Source organism: Falco punctatus, assembly GCF_963210335.1.
Source record: "Falco punctatus genome assembly, chromosome: 4".
Lineage (NCBI taxonomy): Eukaryota > Metazoa > Chordata > Aves > Falconiformes > Falconidae > Falco > Falco punctatus.
Genome location: NC_137583.1, coordinates 65,522,202 through 65,544,231, shown reverse-complemented (window position 1 = coordinate 65,544,231; position 22,030 = coordinate 65,522,202). Strand labels below are relative to the sequence as shown.

At 36.2% G+C, this 22,030-nt stretch overlaps 1 protein-coding gene across 4 annotated transcripts in view; it reads right to left on the bottom strand.

The window, feature by feature from the left end:
• Positions 1-22,030, bottom strand: part of CUL2 (cullin 2) — a 52,390-nt gene that overhangs the window by 27,840 nt on the left and 2,520 nt on the right. For all 4 annotated transcript variants that reach the window (XM_080384335.1, XM_080384334.1, XM_080384337.1 and 1 more), the window contains exons 2-6: positions 20,872-21,010; positions 14,858-14,960; positions 12,885-12,979; positions 5,997-6,102; positions 1,183-1,265 (exon numbers count right to left, since the gene is read on the bottom strand). In XM_080384335.1, the coding sequence (XP_080240461.1) occupies positions 1,183-1,265; positions 5,997-6,102; positions 12,885-12,979; positions 14,858-14,960; positions 20,872-20,990 (506 nt within the window). In that variant the 5' untranslated portion in view covers positions 20,991-21,010. The remainder of the gene's footprint in view (positions 1-1,182; positions 1,266-5,996; positions 6,103-12,884; positions 12,980-14,857; positions 14,961-20,871; positions 21,011-22,030) is intronic.

Sequence of the window (22,030 nt, the reverse complement as noted above, 5' to 3'; positions counted from 1 at the left end):
TTTCTTCACCATGAATTTAGTAAAAATAAATTGTTATAGTAAACATATGGATAAAGCAGTATTAGCACTGGTTACAAAGGAAGCACGGTTCAACAACTCAAAGCAAATAAATACTTTCTGATTCCAGAGATACTATCTGAGAGACACATCATGTCAGTTACTTAGTCATCAAAAATTTAATTCAGGAAGGAAAAACAAAATTTAATATTAAAATATTCTTTTTTAATGCATTCTAAATACAGCTTTTTTTTTCTGACCACGTGCACAGCAAAGAAACTTTGATCAGCCAAATTACCTCACTATCCCAGTTCACCTACACTGAGTCAGGCATGCAATCACTTTAAAAAACCCCACCCAGTCACTGGGCAACTCCAGAGCTACCCTTAACAGTAGTAAAAGCATAGAAACCAATGGAACTTACAACTACACACAAGGTCTGTAATATATTTCAAAATTTCTGTTTATTCATATATAAAAAGATCCTTTAGAAGCTAAACAGTATAAAGCTTTTGAATCAAAACTTAAGAAGCCCAAGTCCTGTAACTACCAGGGTCTTTGTTTAAAAGTATCAAAGATATTCAGAAATAATAAATTCCCTCCAAGTGAAAAAAAAAAAAAAATATTTATTTCCATTTCATTCAAGTAAGGCACCAAAAACGTTAAATGAAGTCACTCATCTGAACAACAGAAACCCAGATGCTTCGCTTTCCTTACAGACAAGCAAGAACTGTTTTTGGTCCCCATGCAAAGCAACATAGCTTTTCTGGCTTTGGCCAGAATCTTTGCATAAGCCCTGGTCCTTAAGTTTAGTGATGGCACAGAAGCCATAAGCAGTCAGCATCAGGTGGAAAAAAAAGGCAAAAGGTATCCTATGGGACCTGGAGAATTATTCCAACTACTCCCCAATCCCATTGATAAAAAGGGTTGCTGAAACAGAAAGATCACTACCCTCAGGTAACAGTGAATTAACCATTTCCTTTTCAGACTCTTTCTACACATGCAAACCACAAATATATAGCCACAACAAGAAAGGCTGATAGATCATCATCATAAGTTACAACGCTACCTTCAAAAAAACCATAAAAAAGTTTGATTGGCATCCCCAGACTTCTCAGTGTAAAAAAGTGCAATAACCCCCCCCCCCCCCATCGTGTAAAAGCAAAAAAATATTCAAGCACTCACTTTTTTATTTCTCGGAGGAGCATCCGAATAAGGATGGCCTGCAGTGGCTCAATCATTAATTTTCTCCACATATCAAGAGCTAGCTGTCAAGACACAACACAAGTTTACATCAATAAAAAAATACCAAAAAAAACCCCAAAACAAAACTAAAGATGATACAATTCCCCATTCAGTATTTCAAAAATGAAATGGTCGGATACCTTCTTCTGTATCCTTTTAAAATTATTGTTTGCTTCACATCTCTCCAATTTATCAATGTATTGATATATTATTTCAGCATCTTTCTTCTAGACCATCTGACTGCATTTGGATGAAAATCACACAGATCTGTACTCTTGCAGTGTCAGACAATTTCTAGTCATGCAGTGTCTGAATGCATGCTTTCCAGTCTGCATTCTTCCCACACATCTAAAAGGACAAATTTATTCCTTGGTTCCACGCTGTCAAGGATTCTCAAATGTATATAAGGACCCTAAGCAAGTTGGTTACAAGGGCAGGTTTTCAGTGTACATTCAAACAAAAATCTGCACAGCAATAGGTAAGTAACATGTCTTTCTACCTGAAGTGTTTGAATGCGTACAGACATCGGTATTTCTAAAAATGATAGCAAAAATAAGCCTCAGCTAGCAAAAGGGAATGTCTCTTGACCAATTTGTCAGAGGTCAGAATCAAAGATAAAGAACCCTTCTATATCAAACACACAGTGAACATCTTCAAACTAAGATATATACAGCTTACGCAAAGTCACTGAGAATATTTGACTTAAATGGAATTCAAATCACCTTCATTTAAGGGATAGGTCACCCTATTACTAATATATCATTAGAGGGATCAGTCAAATAGACTCAAGTATCTCAAACTGTTGTGGGTGAAGTAATTGCTACCGAAACATACCACTTGTAAAAACACAACTGCAATCGTTCAAAAGGAGGTTTTACACTTAAGTCAAAGTCAGATTTAAAGCCCAAGTGGATAATGTGATCCCTCAGATGGAGGGAATAACCACACACATCTGCAACCTCTAAGAACACCTAATAGTGAGTCGTAGACTGGGGAAAAAAAGGAAATTACCAAAATCAGTGAGGACAGAGGGAATATTGCTAATAAAGTTTTGACACAACTAATAGACTCCTAGCTGCAAAAATTAAAATATTGATTGTGTTTTAAATGAAAGTAGGCATTTAGCTATTGACTAGGTATCTGATCTAATCCACTTTGTGAAATAAATGTTCCTTTTAAAGGGCAGACAGATGAACTTGCTCTGTCACAGCTCTCCAGCACCCGTGCAGTAATACAGAGTACAAGAGTCTAGGAGCTAAAGCTGACCCAACTGTATCATAAGCAGGTTCAGAGAAGAGGTTTGCTTATAAATCAAAAGACAGATAACATTTTGAAATCAAAGTTGTCTTGGGAGTGATTTTCACTGTCTTGCCTTGTAGACAGTAGTAGCAGAACAGTTAGAGGAAAACAGTTTCCCTAAGACATCAGGAGCTCATCCAGCAGAGAATGCTGAAAGAAGCTAGCTCTGGAGAGGGGCAGGGGGAAGAAAGAAAAAAAGTAAAAAAAAAAAAAAAAAAAACAAAAAAAAAAAACACTGACACATGTTGTGACTGAGGTGAAGGGGACAATCTCAGGCAATTCTATTCTGTAATGTGGTCTTTAGCATAGTCCCTCTCACTTAAGATCTACCAGTCTGAAACAGCTTCAAGTTGCCTGTCGGAATTTTCTTGTCAAGTAAGCTACAGACTGGTCAATCCAGCAACTTGACGTATTAGTTCTAGAGACTTTTTTCTCCTTGAGTAGAAAACTGATCTTCCTTCTCCACCTGGATTGACAATACAGAACATGGTAGTTTCCTTCATTTTTGAGAATCTGTTGCCCCATGATGGGGTAAAAAAACACAGAATGCACACTTTAACTACCTTCTAGCTCAGGGCTCCCATACAGTCACTGAAAACTCAGAACTCTGAAAATAATGATACGGGCTCAACCCAGAAAAACAGTATCCTTCACCACGCATTCATAACATACAGAAAGAAAAATAAATCTCTTGCAAGCACTGGCATACTAGTTTCATCAACTGATCTCATCCTGTATTTCTCTTAATACAATTACTGAATGTCTGGAACACTTATCAGGATGATAAACTGTTTGAAGCCATGCCCACACACGTCACATACGCACCTCCAGTCTCTGCTATATACCTACTGTTACACACCCCAGAAGAACTAAGCAAGCACGTACTCGTTTAAGATTACTGAAAAGCTCAAAAAGTTTCATTAGCGCACAGGAGTGACACTGAGAGAAGCTTCAGCACATAGACAGTACAGTTCTGCATCTACAAACACTGGGCATTATTTCTGTAACTTCTGTCCTTTATCTACCCAGAAGCACGATCATCTCAGTCATCTAAAAAGGGATAAATGATAATTCCTTCCATTCTAAAGAGGTGAACAACTGAAAGACTTTTCCAAAACCCCTAGTGCAATCCAAAGAATGAAAGATAGAATCCTAAACAGGAACCATAACAAAAGAGAAAATGCTTTCAAAACAAAAAGACTTGATAAACTTGGCAAGTGCCTTGCAGGTCAAGAAATGTGAACTACTTTTATTTCTGAGGCAATGAATTTACCAAAAGCAGCACTGCAATTAATGCATTGAACTACTTGAGAGTAGGACTCAAGTCTCTATTCCTTTTCAGGCCATAAAGCTAATTCTATACCACTAGTGAACTGGGATTAACTTTACTGTCTCAAGATCAAAAATTTAGCTCCCACTACTACTACAGCTTACTAAGACAGTATTTGACAAAGAGAAATGAAAGAAGTCTTGGGGTGTGAGATAATGAAAGTCATTAGTAGCATTCCAGACATCATAATCATCCAAACATCTTCAAAGACCAAAGGCTGCCAGCTACAGTTCAAGAATCTTGACCCTCGCCATAACCTGCCCAAATGATGAGCTATGGTTGTACCATCCTAGGAACAGCTGCTGGGGAGCTTTAAGAAGTGTGCATCATTGTCCTTCCACCACCCCTTATGATTCCTTAAACATAAGGAAAATGAGAAACTCCAAAAAGCTGAATTATCAGGTCTACAGTTTGTTGTTTACCAATGAACATATCCTAGGGCAGAAATCTATGGATAAAAGTTGTCACTACCACCCTTTGGGTAATACCTCAGAACGGAGTAGCACACTGAAACAAGGAGAGAACTCACTAACGCATCAGCATCACCCAGTGCCAAGAACAAGCCCAGACCTATTCCCAGCCCCCAGAGCAGCTGAACAGTCATTCACACAGAGCTAAGGATGCCTCCCGACAATTGTGGAAATGAACTCAGCTAAATCTCAGTCTCAGGAAATAAGGAATAAGATTTATGCCATTTTGAAGATACCACAAACACGGAAGCAATATGCACTTCCAATCTTGATAAGCCTTTACAGATGCCACTAATTAGCAAGCCTTGGAGACAGCACAGTTAGACAAGGGAAGAACAATTTCCTGAACTGCCTTAAGTATATCACATTTCTGGTGGTTTTTTGAGCCCATTCCCAACCTGTCAGAGGATTAGCAATCCCAACTGGCAGTGCTGTCTTCAGCAGCTGGATAGCTGAGTCAGAAGCACAGAAGATGCTTCTTCATGCACTGCAATCTCTCCTTACTCTTCACTAAAGGCAGCAGAGACTTCTTACTTAAATCAATGACATCAAACAGCTAGAACAGTAATCACTGACAGCTCGAGTTCTGACATTAAGAATGTATTTTCTCTAGCTTTCCAAACCAAAAGAGAAGTGTTCACTTCACTTTTAAAGGAAAAAGGCAAATGTACAGAGCAAAGGAAAAAATCAATACACCACTACAAATAATGACAGAATAAAATTAATTCCCCAGCTAGCAGTGTGTATACATACAAAGACAAGCATTCAAAAGAAGTTTCTGCTCAACTGTATTCAGGATTGTGGGTTTGCTCTGACTGAGATTGAAAAGGTGTTTTCAAAATCTTCTTAAAGTCATACTGAAACTATGTTTTGAAAAACTTGAAAGTTTTTTTTTTTACTGTAAAACTATCTTTTCATGTTTCTTTCCATATTTAATGGTAAGAATAATCATGAAGTGACAGAAACTATGTATACTTCACTTCTGCATAGTCAAAGTGCACAGGGTGGTATCTGCTGACTTTTCCATTTTACAGGTATTTAAAAATGACTCTCCAATGTACACTAGTAACTGTGTTAACATCCTTGTGCTTGCCCCAAATTATTTTTTTTAAAGATAAACCTTCCGTACGTTACACTTCTGTACAAAGAATGTCTACTTTTTTTTAAAATCTCTATCCAAGTTTCTACAATAGCAGTACAAAACTGCTTGCATTAGAAAATAAGATGTACAGAAGACTAATCTCAAAAAAAGTTGTTACACTTTGCAACATCAAGAAATAGAAGCCTAAAGATACTATTTCAAGGGTTTCCAGAAACAAAAGTACTGCTTCTTCCAAGTGTTTTCTAGACAGAAGTGTCACCTAATAAGGCAAAGGGGGTTTTTTTTGCAAAGTGGTATCTATTACCACATTTTAAACTGAAGTTCTCCAATAGTTTTCATATTTGCTTCTGCCCCCACCCTCTGCCTTGGATCATTGTTTTTATACATCAAAACCGTAATTTCATTTTACAAAGGTTTCAGTGCTTGTAACTTCTACCGTATTTAGCTATTCATTTTCTCTATGACAGGAAAGTCAAAACTTAAGAGGACAAAGCTGAACTTGTGGCACTTCTGAACATAATTTATATCCTCTACCACTTTCAGAGATACCTACCTCTCCTATTTCCATCAATGGTTCGTTCATATCCACCCCGCCATAACCATACTGAAGATCAGCTTCAGTCAATTTGTTCTTCTTAATAAACTGTGTGTTGAGGTACCTATAGAAAAAGATATTCTAATCAAAACAGGCAGAAGTTAAGCTGTTGTAGTTTTTTTTTAAAAAAAAAATATGGAATTGTGGAATATCTTCCACATCACAAAAGATAACCTCTTTTAACCAGTGGCATTGGTTATCTGCAGGAAATTCTTAAAATATAAATGACTTCTAATTTAAGAGACCTTACATCATATTAAAACAGTAGTGTTAGCAACTGACATATCACACAGTAGCCTGATACATATTGCACACCAAGAAAATGCTGACAGTGATACTTGTGGAAGAATCCAACCTTTCAACATACACTACCATATTATTCATACATGCATATGCAAGATAACTGATAAATTCTGAGCGGTTGACTAGTTGAGTGACAGTAGCTAATTTTTAATGATAGAAAAACATTCCTGAGTATCAGATATTTTTAAGTAAAATGTATTTTCTTCTACCTGTACTGTTTATTATTTTGCATTTCTCAGACTAAAACACAAAAATAGTGTCAATTTTTACAGGACCAATTTTTGTCAGTTGTGATGCTTTACTCAGGTCATGACAACTAGCAAACAGCTGTATTGCAAATTTTAAATATAAGAATTTGCAGAAAATATTTTAATTAACAATTATAAAGAAGAAATGTTACAAATGCTTTTTTATTTTAATATTTACTATTGTATGCATAGGTTTTGTAAATAACAGAAAAAGGTTTCTGCACAAGACCTGATAAAATGTCCCTCTTAATTCTCAGTATTCCCTTAAAAGAAATACAGTAGCTTTTTTAAACCAAACCATTCTCCTCCTTTTTCCCCAGTAAACAGGAAAAAAATTATAGCACCATTTATAACTGCACTTGTATTTGTTATGTTAATGCTTAAAGGAGGTAACAGATTTTTTTAAAAAATTCTGATCCAACTAGCAGTTTTGGGATGCTCACTTTCAGACACTGAAGAGAGCCAGATTACTGAAGTGCTTTAAGAGATTCAGGGTTCAGAGGCTGCACCAGACTAGTGATGTCTGAATACTTCAGGCAGGAATGCAAATGACAAACAAAGACGAAAAGGAGAAACACACTATGGAAACCTGTGAACTTGAAAGTATTTAGGACACCAGAGAGTCCAAAGAAGGAAGACTTGTGATAGTGCAGTGGTGACAAACTGGAATACAGTGGCCTAACCTACTTTCAGACTCCAGAGTCTTACAGAATACTGTAAAATGCTCTGCAGCCATCAATAAATAACCATCATAAATTGTAAATGCAAGTCTGTGCAGAAGGCTACCGGCCCGCCATTTCATATAAAACTTGTACGGACATCCAGAATAATTGGGACACAAGCCCTAAGCACGCATGGTCCTTGATGATATTTCCTACCCCTGCCATGAGAACAAAGCCAGCAACTGCCATTCTGCTTTTTCCTGTTAAGCTTCCTAAAAAGGAAAGCCCTATGCTCTCCTCATTCACTCCCTCTCCTCCATCAGTACATGCCTTCTCAACAAATCCAGATCGGGAACTGATCCATCTTAAAGCTCATGTAGCTACAATAAGAAAGTTTAATCTAGATTGGGTATCCCTGCAAAGACCTACCTGATTCAAGAAAAAAGGGTGGCAAGAAGCAGGCAGGCAGAAGCATTTGTGGCAAGAGCTTTACCACACTGCCTCAAAACCAAAACCAAATTTGCCCATATTTCCTCTCCTGCTGTCCTACTTTTACCATCAATTTCCAGAAGCAAGCATAAGCAATAACTGCAAAGGATGTATGAACAGTGTAATTCAAATCAATTCCTCCACTGAAGCAATCAACTATTTTCCACCTTGAATTACTACTTTAAATACTTCATCTCGATTTCTTACTTTCACAAGACAATCCGTAAGGTTTACTTGTAACTTACTGTGGAGACAAGAATTGGGCATGAATTGATAATACCAGAAATTACCCACAGACTCTTGCTGCCCTTAAGGTAAAACTTTAAGGTGAAAATCTGAAATACTTGATCACACAGCTCAGGCCCAATTACTTGAGAGTTCACCTGTGCAGACTTACACTTTAGTATCTGATGAGGAAAATGGCAAACAAAATGAGAAAATTAAAACTTGTTTACTTTCATGGTATTAGCAAAGCAATACACTTTTTGGTACCAAACCTCAAAACACACCCACCAACCTTCCACTCCAGAAAGAAGGTAAAAAGTTTGGAATTCAGAAGAGTGTTACAAGACTTATTCAAAACAAATACCTACTTTACAGTGGCATTTGGAAGACAGCATCCCATGTAAATTAACAACATCATGAAAACATCCAGTACATGAATATTTTTGTGGCAAACTTTTTCAGACATAAAGGACTTGTTAATTTAGCAAAACAAAAGGTAAGTTCTTTTACAAGGAATTTAGCAAAAAAACTAATTTAACAATCAGAAGGGTAGCTAATTATTGGGACAGATTACCTGGTAACTTCCATGTATTTCATACTTTTAGATCAACCAAGGACACTACTCTAACCACAGACTAACACAGTGACTACACTCCCAAAGCAATGCGACATCTCAACAGCCCACAGTGTCCTTGGCGGGGGAGAATGGGGGACAGACACAACAGACTTTTCAAAGTCCTGACAGAAGGATTAGATGTATATTTTTTTTCTTTTAATGTTTTATTTGGTTTTAGTAGTTTGAATTACATACTCCTGGATAAGAAACAAGTATTAGTGTTGGCAAAATAGACATTGTGAAATCTAGCTTAAATGTAATAACCTAAGAGCGTATCTGTCTCAAATCAGCTACTGGTCATTTTCTTATGTTCTCCATGAACAAAGCCAAAAGAGTTTACCGCCTTTAAGTCTTTGTCCATCCATGATATGACACCACAAAACACCATGCATGATTACATATATTTCTAGAAGTACTATACTTTAAGCAAAAAAGGTAAACACCCTCTATTCAGATTTTTTCCTCCTCTGAAAGCTGTCCTAAGATAAACAAGAAACTTCTAAGTAACCACTCTTCCTCCCCCACCCTGCCTCCTACACACAGAGTCAGACTGCTATACTGATCCCCAAAATGGCACAAAGGTCTAGCAGAACAGTATACAGGAATAAACCTGACCAAGTGCTGAGGAAACTGCTTTCAGAAATTTGCACCCAGAGAAACCTGCTAACAATTTTCACAGGCCATTGCAAGTGTTCATGGACATGGAAATGGATAAAAACCCTATGTGCCAATATCATCCACTCTTCTGATGCATAGACGCCAATTTAAACAACCAGAAGTAACTGATTAGCTAGGACTAATTATTACAGTTTGTTTTCAGAAACAGTTTGGTTTTTAAGATTTTCTTCAATCTACCACTTGCAGAATTAAATTGCTTTACAAGCTACAGAATGCGTACACGGCCACGTGATGAAGTTATGAATGACTACATCACTGTACAATAGGAATTAGCAATTATATTAATGTTTTCAGTAATTTCCATGTGCATTCACATGGTCAGCGGTGCTAAATCTATCCACAACCAGTTATGAACAGTGCTGTTCACAGGTGGATACTGAGGGAGCAGTTTGTTTTACAGATCCAACAATGAACCAAGCATCACCTCAGCTGCATTAGCAAGAGCGTACCAGCAAGTCGAGGGAGGCAATTGTTCCCTCAGCACTTTTGAGGACATACCTAGAATATTATGACCAGTTCTGAGTACCCAAACACAACAAATCTCAACAAATCAAAGAGAGTCCAGAGAAAGCTCACTGAAATAGCTAGGGTGAATAGCATGAGACATACGTGAGATGAAAATAAACTCTTCTCAGAGGAGCACACAGAAAATATAAGCAGCAAAGGACACAAGTTGCAGAATGACAAATGCCAAACAGACATACAGGAATTTTTTTTTACAGTGAGAGTAATCTAACACTGAAACAGGCTGAGCAGAAAAATCTCTGTCCTTGAAGGAGCTGAAATTTGACTCAATGAAACTTTAAAAATCTGGTTTAACTTAGAAGCTAGCCCTACTCTGAGCATAAGGTTGAAATGTGTGACTTTCAGAGGCTTGTTCACACTTTAATACGTTTCAATGAAAACATGCAACAGTGATTTCACAAGAGCTATACCAAAAGCAGCAGAATGCTTTAGTGTGTCTAGTAGTGTACACATAGAAGTGCTCAGCACTAGAAATTTAGATAATACAGTATCTGTTCTGATTTACTCAAGCACAGATGAACTGTCCACTGGTTTACAGACCTGTAATTACAGACCTGGTTAAAATAATCTATATGAAGAATAAATGAAAGCCATTTCATTACAACAAAGCACTGCAGATACTAAAACTTTAGGAATCCAACAGCCATATCAAAATTATGAGATAAATAATAAATACCTGATGTGGAAGTAAACCTCCCAGGGCTACTAAATGCTAAAATGAGGGTAGTTCTTTCAGTAGAAGTTTCAATAGAAAAATATCATTACTGTTAGGTTTCAAATGTTGATGGCACTTCTTGTTTGTTTAAAACTTCCTCATATTTATTAAGTTATGTAATTAGTAAGCAAGATTAAGAGCAGCAGCTTCTTAAAGCTTAAAAAACAAGAAGGGGACTGGAATTAATACAAGTTTAGATTGTGTTACAAGTTACTGCCATATCATGCTTAGAATTGGAATACACGTTACTCCTATCATGACAAAACCGGTGGAAGTTTAATCCTAAAACAAAGGAAAATGTGTCACATAAAAGTACAAAGCAAACTAAAATTAGCCTAAAGAACTAAAAATTACATGAATATGCTAGTACTAAGTGTTTTTAAAAAAGACAAAACAGCAAAAGCTGCATTATGTGTGTTTAGTTTTTAGGATTTTTTTTTATGAGTACATTTTAGAACTTCAGCATTTTAAAAAAAATCACTTAATTTCAATTTGCTGGATAAGAAAATCCTCCAGTTATTTTAAATAAAGGTACACAAACCAGATTTTTTTACAAATACAATTACCCATGAAGACAGTTACAGCACCAAGACACTGCTAAGACCCAATGTCCAGCAATGCTTTTAGGTATTATGTTTGTCATCAGACGTTAACAAAAAAATCCAACAACTGAAGAAGTTTCTTTAATATCAGGTGTTCCTTATTCCATCAGTTTTATCTTAGTGAAGAATATATGGGATTTTAGTTTTCAAACTGAATCCAAATTTGTTTTCCTAGCAAAACACACCTGGTGGGTGTATGTTTTATTATTGAAGAAAAAAATCACTTTCAAAGTCACACCCTTTAGAGACTTTTAAAAGACAGTATATGACAAAACTCACAACTTCAACACAAAGAAAGAACATCTAACTTTGAGGTAAAATTATTTCCAACAGAACACCCAACAAGTACATCTTCTGGACCAAAACACCATATGCAAAGCAGGAAGAAAAGTTAGAATGTGCAGAGCTGGCAGGAAATGAATAACTTCAGAGTTTAAGAACTTGGTTTCACAGATACATGAATACCACTCTGTTGAGCTTATATATATGTACAGGTTGGTTCATGTGCATAAAAACTGTCTGAAAAAAAAAAAATGCTCTAGCTTATTTAAAAATAAGCCAAACAAAAAAATCAGATTCACACTGCTGGAGAAGTATTTTAATTTGCTGGTTTATGACCAGAAGCACTGAAGCACTCAGAAAAACTGTTACACAAAACAAAATCAGTGAGATTCATACACATTAAATAGGATTTAGCACCTCCCCATATGAGCTTGAATTAAGTCAATGACACATTACATACCAAAGTTTGCAAGCCCAGAATGGACTCCATCATGTGTTCCCAGTCTGCTAGTGATAATTTAACAGATTCGACAAGATCACACATGTATCTCCTAACATAATAGTAAAGGTCTTGAAATCCTTTGCAAATCCTCACATCATCAGATAAGTACAATATGAACCGTGACTCCTAAGTTATATTTACCTGCTGCAAACCACATGCATAATGCATGCTAGAATATTCAACCTGCAGTCAGAGTGAAATTAAAATCCAAATCCTAGTAAATCAAAAGCCACCTCAATATAGTTATAGTTCTAGCAACTCAGGAACAGGTGAGGTTTTTTATGTTTAAGCTACCCCTAGTAGCAACAAAAGACATTCGTAATTCAGGAAAAAGTAGAAGTACAAAAATAACACAGGTTGTGTTTTTATTTATAGACTTGGCTGTAATCTAATGAAAAAACATTGATTGCCTGTATGCAGTCTATTAGTTTCTGAAGTTCTCAGAAAAGAAACCAGGAGACATTTTTACTCCCTCTCCAATCCTTGCAGTTCAAACTTCATGTAAAACAAAATTCAACTGAAAAGAGAGGACCCAAAGAGCACATAACCTTGTCTGAAAGGGAGACAGTTCTAGAAGGGAGAGCTGTGTTTTTGCCAAGGTACAGAGCTAAGCTTTGAAACAAATCATGTTGGTTCAACTGGACCCTTCATCACAACGCCTTGTAGAACACCACCTAGGATATTATCAGCTACTTCACCACTGGGTTGATTAGCAACAACATATTTGGCACTGAAACATCAGAAACAACAGAAGTAGAATATATTAGTAATGAAAGAATAGTAGAATCATCTTAGATAACTACTTCAGCAGCAAGCGGCAGGGCACAGAAAAACCTGTTGACATTCCTTTTTTCTCATGTTCTGCTACTGTAAGCATATTCTCTCCAAAACTGACTGGGGCATATTCAGCTATTGCTCTCATTAAACAACATTCTTCAACTTAAGCTGCAGATCACTGTAATCATTTCAGAAGTTTAATAACTCATTTGCAAAGCTTACCTGTATAAACAGTCCATATAGTCTGCCCCTTTGCTATACTCTTCCCAGTATCTGTGATACATAACCAGTACTTGTTCTTCAGCTTCCAGAACTCTCTGTGAAGGATAACACACACAACCCACTAAAATTAGTAAGAAAATAGCATACATACATAATAGTAACAGGATTATAATTTTGGAATAACAACTGCATACTCAAAATTAAGACCACACCTAAGCTTTAACTGGTCTAAAAATAGCTTTGTTGCGATGACCAGGAAACTAACAAATCTTTATACTACAAAGTTTTGGTAAGCCAGCTGCAACACAAAGTTGCTTTATCTTGCATTTTAAAAAGAACAATCTCTATAATATATTATTTTCTATTTGTTTTCACAGAAGTACTTGCTTGAATAAGCATGGTTCATATTCTCACATCACACTGGTGGGATAACTCACACAACTATTCCCTCATTGACATGGATCAATTTTAAACTCGTGCAGCCACATGCACACTGGAGGAGCTGCCTAACTCTAGCCGCTTAAGATCAGTATGCCTTACCCATTAGAAAAGCCCTTATACTTACCAAGAATCCTGGAATAAAAAAAGTTTCACAAAATGCAGATATGTGCAAACTTAGAACAGATCTGTAAATCTAGGCCCAAACCTTTTGGAATTTAAGCAAATAGTAATCTTTTTGTTGCTGATGTCTGAACTTCTCAAAACATATTCATACTTCAAAGGAATAAGTTCTACAATTTAAACTAATTAGTCTGATTTGTGAAGGAAGATGAGATCCTAGGAATTCAACTATAACTCTCTCTAGAGTATGTAATTTTAAACTCTGGCTCAAGTAGCAAAGAAGCTTATGCAAAAATAATGTAAAAGAGGAAAGCTAGTAGACAAAACAAAATCCAGAGTGATTCCCTCTATGGTATGATTTTTGTGAAAGCTTTCCAACATTATTTCAAAGACAAATGGTGGATAGCCAATTAAAAACCACACAGATGTATGCTTTCCACTACTTCCCACAGCTTCTACTGTGCTGGCACCTGCCTGATTATCCAAAGTGAGCTCATGCAGCTCACTAGATAAACGAGGAAGAACTTTTCTATCCAAGTTGTCTGCTAGTTTAGTGAACTGACATAGTCTACCAAAGTTTCAGAGGTATCCTCTCTGCTACCAGTGGAACTACCCATTAAGACACCCAGCCTATCCTGACAAATACATGGGTAATCTAAGATCAAAAAATAGCATCAAGCCATTTAAGCAGTACTGTGCAGAATTTGCAACTCTTCATTCCCTATACAGACATCAAAGGCAGACATCTTATCTAAATCTACTCTTTATACTAAAATACAAGGAGACACTGTTCATCCATCCTACATATTCAACATGATGAATCATGATTCTGTTAAAATTAGCCGTCTTAGCTGATGATACAGAAGTTAATTCACAGTTACATAGGTATACGAGTATTGTTATTTGGCAAAATAATTCATCATTAATTCCTCCCCTGCCAAGCATTTTTGTTATTCTATTTCCCACATATTTTGCAAGTTTTCTTTAGCAGAGTATATACAATGAGTTTCCAATACATTAGAGTATATACTTTAACATTGTAACAGTAACTATAGCACATTTGGAAAATGAAGACATTCTGGAACTTGTTTAAGCATTCAGTAGAAAAGAACTTGCTTTTCAAGCCAATGAGTATTTTACATACACCGTAACTGTTGGTTTAAAAAAAACATTCTTTCTTTTGTGTTGCATACAGGCAGATATCTATATATCTGTCTACACTGTGTTGTGTGATGTGTTACATAGATAGATAGATACAGACAAATATATATATTCTGCCCCTGGAACTCTCACCTGTGATTTAGTCTCATAAAATCTGCATACCTTCATCCATACAAAACAAACAACCCCCCTCCCTGAAGTCAAAAAAGACATACAATACCTACATGTACATCAGTAACTGTATAGGTTACCTTGTGCAAATGACGCACATGATTTTCCAAAAAAATTTTAGTCTCAGTATAAAGTCTCTCTCCAAGAGGTTCAGGATAGGCCACACACAAAGCATAAATGTCTCTGAGCTCAGAGTCAAGGTTTGTATCTGCTTAAAGTGTGAAAACTTACGAACAGCATTTAAGATTTACAGAACCTTCTTTTCTCTCCCACACATGCATTTTAGATGTTTTTCATATTTTTTTTCAGTTAAGCACAAAAGAAGTCATTTTCTTAAATTAGTGTAAGTCCTGATTTATGAAGAATCTAAGCTTTTAGCATCAATAATAAATTTTAAGTAGTGGAAGGTGAAAGAACGTTACAGCTAAGATCCTGGAACTTCTGGCAGCCCCATATTGGCGTGGCTTTTACCACTTACTTGCCATGCACAAATAATACACAATTATCTCAAAGTGAAAAAGCAGCTTTCATCCAAAATTCTTCCTCTGTACCTGCAGCCAATGTGAAACTAAGATTGTTTTTGGATAATGGAAAGAAGCACTAATTAGGTTAAAACGTGATAGCCAAATATGGAGCATAGCAAAAATGAAGCGAAACCAACTTCAAGTTTTCCTCTCCCAAGTCCAAAACAATTTACTGTCCCTGAGTATTGGTCCCCACTCCACAGGTGAAACAATTTTGTGGGACACTGGAAATTAAGTAATCACAATGCTAATGTGGGCACAAAAAACTGTCTTCTTTTTAACCATCATTACTATTTCAGTAATCCTATTTAGATCACAGCTACACAAAACAGTAACACTTGCTCATTTAAATGGACAGCAGCAAACAATTAAACCTCTTAATGTGGTTCTGCCTCTGAAGTACCTTGCAGAGCTTTAAAAAAGTCACTTGATACTTCATCAGGAAAAAAACCCTATGATTAACAACTTTGCTTTCAGAGAAGTCAAGAAATTATTAAGTCCAGCTTCAGGTGAAAAACTGCAGGACAAACTAGTTCTGCAGAAGTTATCTAAAACCCATCATGCTTATCCACTAAGATTAGGTACTTTATAAAACCAGCCAAGCTACAAATTATGATTTAGCACAGACTACTCTTTAAGGTAATCTCTTTAATTAAGGGAAGACACAAGATCTGCTTTCCTGTAGTCTACCTTAAGAAAAGCACATGCCTGTGTAAAAGGAGGTAGAAGACATAAGGACAATTGACAAGTCACCTGCCTAGTCTATGGAACAGTGGCCAAGCTCTCATCCCACAGTTCCTCCCAAAAGCATGATTCTTTTTTTACACATAACTACAACTCAAAAAAAGAAAGGCACTGATATGGGACAACTAAATGGAAAAAAGCCTTTATTTGGCCACTGGAATCTGAAAGCCTAATCTCACTTACAGTTATTTCATCCACTGCGATCATCTTTATCAGAATTCTCCTTGTAATGGCAAGAAGCATTAAATGGAAATCCCAACAAACAAAACGGGCAATATTCACTGCTTTATAACAGTAGCTAGCATTACATTACACCAACTTCCAAAGTTATGAGCAATGAAATATCAAAACTATTAAATTATTAGTGAAGAATGAAATATTTTCTTAAACAGATTGTAAAGAACAACTGAGTTTGGTTGGATTTTTTGCCACATTCCCCCTCCCCAACAAATTGTCAGCCTAAGGATGGTCCACAGTCAAACACATCCTCAGTACTATTCAAATCACAAGCCTCCTCACTACGTAAATAAGGTATTTCTGAGAAAGTAACTTCCAGAATTAGAAATCTTTGTAAGCTACTCACAAGCGAAGAGGACATTGGTTTTTTTCTTTTTAGATCCACAACTACACTTCACTTCACAACTACACTTTTGCATCACAAAAACTATTATGAATCTCCGCTACCAGAACCACTTGCTTTGAAGTTAGAGGAAACAGGCAGTCTTCACCACCACAGCACAATAAAATAATGGCAGCTTACCTGATGAAAGCAGCAAACAAGTATCTCTGAATTTATCTAGCCTCTGTGTCTAGGCTTCAGTTAGAAGTCTAGATGACTTGACTGTTGTAAACAAGTTTTAGTTGTAATAAACCTATTGAAGATCAAAAATATTATCTGTACTCCTTCACGAAAATGCCTATCTTCCAAACATGCCTTTCTTTATTCTAGAGAGCAGTCAAATTTTCTTGCAGATTAAGAAAGCTGAATCCAGTATTCTTCCTTGACATAACACTCTCGTGTACCTGCTGAAATTAAACTAATGGCTTAATCACAGAAGGACCTCCATATCAACCTCACAGATTTTCCTGTAACAACCAAATTATAAAAATCAACACCAAATCCTATTTGTTGGATACTAAGTTTCTCTGGATTTCTACAAAAAAAAAAAAAAAAAAAGAGCGCGCTACCATGAGTCTCAAGAACACATTAAAGTGTAGCTTTGCTACAGAAAGCTTACATTCTTGCTTAGTTTGTACTAGTTTATTCACTTAACTATATCTTTCATTTCAGAATCCAATTTTACGTGTACCATTCAAAACGTGAATCTTTTAACAAAAAACCTTTGAGGGGAGATGAATCATTAGTCATCACTGGTATTTTACTCCATAAACTAAATGCACATTTTTTCTGTGATGCTGTCCCTCAGAAGATCAGGAAGCAGCCTTTACTGTTCAATAATTCATTTTAATGGTGAAAGCCATCTGTCCTTCCAGTTCAGCACATAGTTTTGCAGGGTGAGAAAGGTCAAAGAAAGCTGAAGCCAAACTGGTTTTTAGGGGCCTTCACTCGGTGTCAAGAACATCAAAAGCCTTGCACAATTTAAGTACTCCAGTAGCTGCTATTTGAGGGGTATTACCCAGCAAGGGGAAACCAAAGCAATTCCAAACTAAGGGGAAAAAAATAAATCACCAGTTACAAGAAAATACTGTATCCAAGGCCATAAAAGCTCACTAATACTGTCCCCGGGGTAAAAAAAAGCATCTAGTTAAGACCATATATTAACAGAAAGTTTTGAATGGATCTTCTCTAGAAGACCAAAGCACAGCTTTCAAAAAAACTCTGTGGTTGTTGGTCTTCCTCTGTAACAGAATCAAAATTCATAGAGCACTTGAGGACTCACAGTCAGAAAGAATCATGATGATATGAACTTTATTTACTCTTCCTTCTCTTTGGGCTGGTTCTTATATTAAAGATATAGTTCATAAGTTGTTGGTTTAGCACCCTTGTAAAATGGGGGATTAGAGGAAGGAGAACAAATATGCATAAAAGATTGAAAAAAGCAGGCGGCCACGTTGCATACTTTTAAAATAATTCTGTTTGCTGTATGGCTACCTTCCTCCCTGGGTACTGTTCATCCTGTTTATTTGGTTGGTGGAAAAACCATGACAACAAGCAGAAGATCCTGAATTTCTACCTATTCAAAAAGGTTCTGCTGCTTAAAGGTAGTTATCCAAGTACAAATGAACTGTAACTCTAACCAAGCTTGATCAGCCTTTTAACTTAAAGAGTACTCCCTACCCTACTGAACACTTAGAAGCAAAGTCTTGAAAGTTATACAAAGCATTTATAATAACCAAATTATTGTAAATAGTATCTCAGAGAGACAACTGTCACTCATTTACCAGACAATGAAACAACTCCAGAAACATTTCTTTCTGCAGAGAACCTTAAAGGAAATCTGAAGGTCAAAGGTGGCTCAAGATGACTCAGAGTTTATATAAAGTGACATATGGTCTTTCAGGTGATCTTTTCCAGAAGATTTTTAATTCTTACACAGTTGTGCTTCCCAGCCCATTACCATTCTAGCGTTTCAAGTTTGAGATACAAGCTATATTTCAAGGTAAGCTATGTTTAACAATAGAATTGCCAGCATTACAGAGAAAACACTATATTCAAGACAAACAAGTTCTGGGGAAGTAGTGAGGCAAAAATTAGTTCTAGAAATGCAATCCGCACAGTAAAAGCCTCTCACCCCTAAAATACTATTAGTCTCCATACACTATTTGATCTCAGCTGTCTCAAGCAGCACAAGAGAAAGCAAACACTTCTTAGAATACACTGCTGCAGACTGAAATCATGATCCTTTGCTATATTTTATCCTTTGTTTCCACATCACTGTTTTAACTATAAGGAGACTACAAAGATCAAGTGGTACTATAACCAATGAAATAACCTGTATTAATTTCACTAACACACAGTTCAAATCATTGGTCACCTTTTTATTAAACAGCAAGAAGAACAGAGTTAATGGGACATTTCGTTATAACATCCCTATAGATGTTTAGAAACAGATTACGCCAATTAAATTGAATTTAACAGTGAATTTAAAGCTAACAAAGATCAAGATGATGTATTTTTCAAATGCCACATCTTCCTAAAACATATCATCAATACCTTAGTTTTCTTTATTTATTTAAAACCTGGAACACACCAGCTGTATAAAATTACAAGTTTAACCAAGTCATTCAATTCTCAGTGAGCAGTTTGCGTTAAAACCTAGAATTTGGTTAAGAGTAGCATAAGTACTAAACAATCAACATTTAAGTTGGAAGTTACAAGTCACACAAGCTTCTCAGGCCATTCAGCCATAGAGAGTAAGACAAAAAGGCTCCTGCCTGTGCCAAATCAGCACTAATAGTGCCACTTTCTAAGGAACATAATTCCAAGATGATATCAAGTAAGGTCCTAAGAATTACATGCCAAATAATTCTTCCAAGACTGCTTCCCAAGTCTCCTATTCATAAGTGTTCCCTTTCTGATGTTCAATCAACTGGAGTAAATCCCAAAAGAGGATCAACAGCAGACTAGTGTAAAAGGCCTCCATGTAAGAAGTTCTGAGTGAAACATCTCATTCAATTATTATTTTAGATTTTAGGTGCCCTTGTTTAAATGTTTAGAGCTTTAAGCTACAGAAGTTAACAGCTTGTTGAAGACTGAAATATGCAATTCTCAAAAACTGCTTAGAAAGAACTACCACAGCATAAGTTGTCAGCATTAAGTACACAACTCATTAATTCAAAACGTCTGTAAATTTTGTGAAGCCATTTGAACTTGAGTCCCGGACCAGGTGAAGAGTCGTGCCCCTTAGAAATTAACCACAAAGTTTTAAAATTAAAGAGCTCCTTAAAGATTATCACACCATAGAATAAGGTTCCACAAAGACTATGGGAAACTGATTTTTTTAATGTATTTATATGCATGCACACACTCAAAACAGGCACATGGGAAAGCAATTCTGAGTCTCTTTTCTTTAGCCTAGCTCTTGCACCCAGAATAAGCTTATGTTGTAAAAATCTATGTATAAGAATCTTCTCAGGAGCTTTTTTTTCACCCAGAAGAATTAACAAAACATTAAGTCTAAATCATTCTCCCCTACAATTAAACCAAACTCAGTCAAATTGCTGCAGAACAGCTGCAAAGCCTCCTAAAAGTCTCTCAATTATCCACCACACTGTAATGCCTTATGAATGCACAGACACAGGGCACAACATAACTGGTTAGAATAGTCACACTTATTTTAAAAGAAGTTGACTGAAACTTAAATCTTGTAAAAAACTTACAAGTCCATTTTACATGTAAAATGCAAACTTTTCACCACAACAATATATGTACAGCTGTGAGTTGAACAGCAAGATCATATGACCACAACTAGAAAGAGTAATTATTTTTTAAAATAGCTTAACTGTCAGAGAGTAGAGAGGCAATAAGAGTGGAACGAAAGTAACAAGGCTTTTTTACAAACCGTTGCTACAGACATGTTCAATACGGTAGCCAATGCATATACTTCTGTGAAAAGCTATAGTATAAGCTAAGCATTAAAGCTACTAAAAGTGAGTAAAACTCAGAACAGTTTACTATTTATTACCGTGGAAATTTCCACATAGAATACTTCCCAAATATGCAGAATTTCCCATCTCTTTCAACTTATCCACTGACCCACAGGCTTAACAACTGATACAACCTTACAGTGACAGGTACAACAGGCCTACTCCATGCCAAACACATCATACAAACACATTAAGTCAGATTTTCACTTAAAGGATACGAGAAGCGATCATTCCACGTTGCTCTTTCAACATAATCCAACATAACAACAGCTTTAATTGTTGTTAGAAGTTTGTTCCATGTTTCATCAAAGTCAACTACTCGTGGTTTCAAGGACATTGTGGGGCTTTAGTGTTAATCTGTAGAAGAATTAAACATGTCAAACAACACTGCACAATTATTTTAAAAAAGATACATTTACTTTGAATTTTTCAATTTAAATTTTGTACACTGTTGCATCACCATGATACAGCAACAAAAAGAACACCCACCCCTGCTTCCCCACCTTGCAAAATCAAGCTCACAAGCCCCTAGTTTTAACATTATGGAACACTCATGTTGCATGAATACCCTATAACACAACGTCAATTAACCTAAGAAAATCATGCCTCAAAGTTCATCACCTTACCAAGCTACCAATTTAACATTTCCAAATGAAGAAAACAAGTTTCCTGTAAAATGTTGTTTGTTCGCTTTCATGCGAAGACTGTTTCAGCTGTACCTGAGAGAATTTTGGGCAGGAACATACTGAATGTATTAACAGAGTATTTGAAATCACTACTGTCAGTTTGTAGTCTATGTTCACCTCAAGCTTTCATGAGACCTTTTTGGTGTTATATTTAAAAAGCCACAAAACCCTAAAGCTTTGATCAGGATAATAAAAGAAAACACATCTAAACACAGAGTATTATACAGAGCTTGTGCAGCTTATTGCACTGTGCAGCAGGAAAAACAGTGAATTCTTTCAAGTACAACATGGCTTGAAAATATGGAAGCAGTGTTAGTAATTTCATATAAAAAAACACTGGAAGAGATTTATTGAAAGAAAAGCATTAAATTACAGAAATAAATAGAGGAAAAAATGTAACTTAGAGAAAAAAAAGGGGTCCCTAGAGACACAACGGTGAAGGCCTCTTCTTTGTTTCTATCTCTCTGTCCTATGCACCTAATCTAGAAAGGACCTGATATGTGACATTCCATACACAAAGAATTCTAGTTCCTGCTCAGAAACACAACATTGTAAAACTAAAGCAAAAAGTGGAAAGAATACTTCTATCTCCATTTTAAATAGATGGAAAAGTGACTCAACTTGTCTTCCCAAATTTTCAAGGTCAGAAGGGTAAAAAGAAAGCTAGCGACAGACTTTCAACACAAAACAC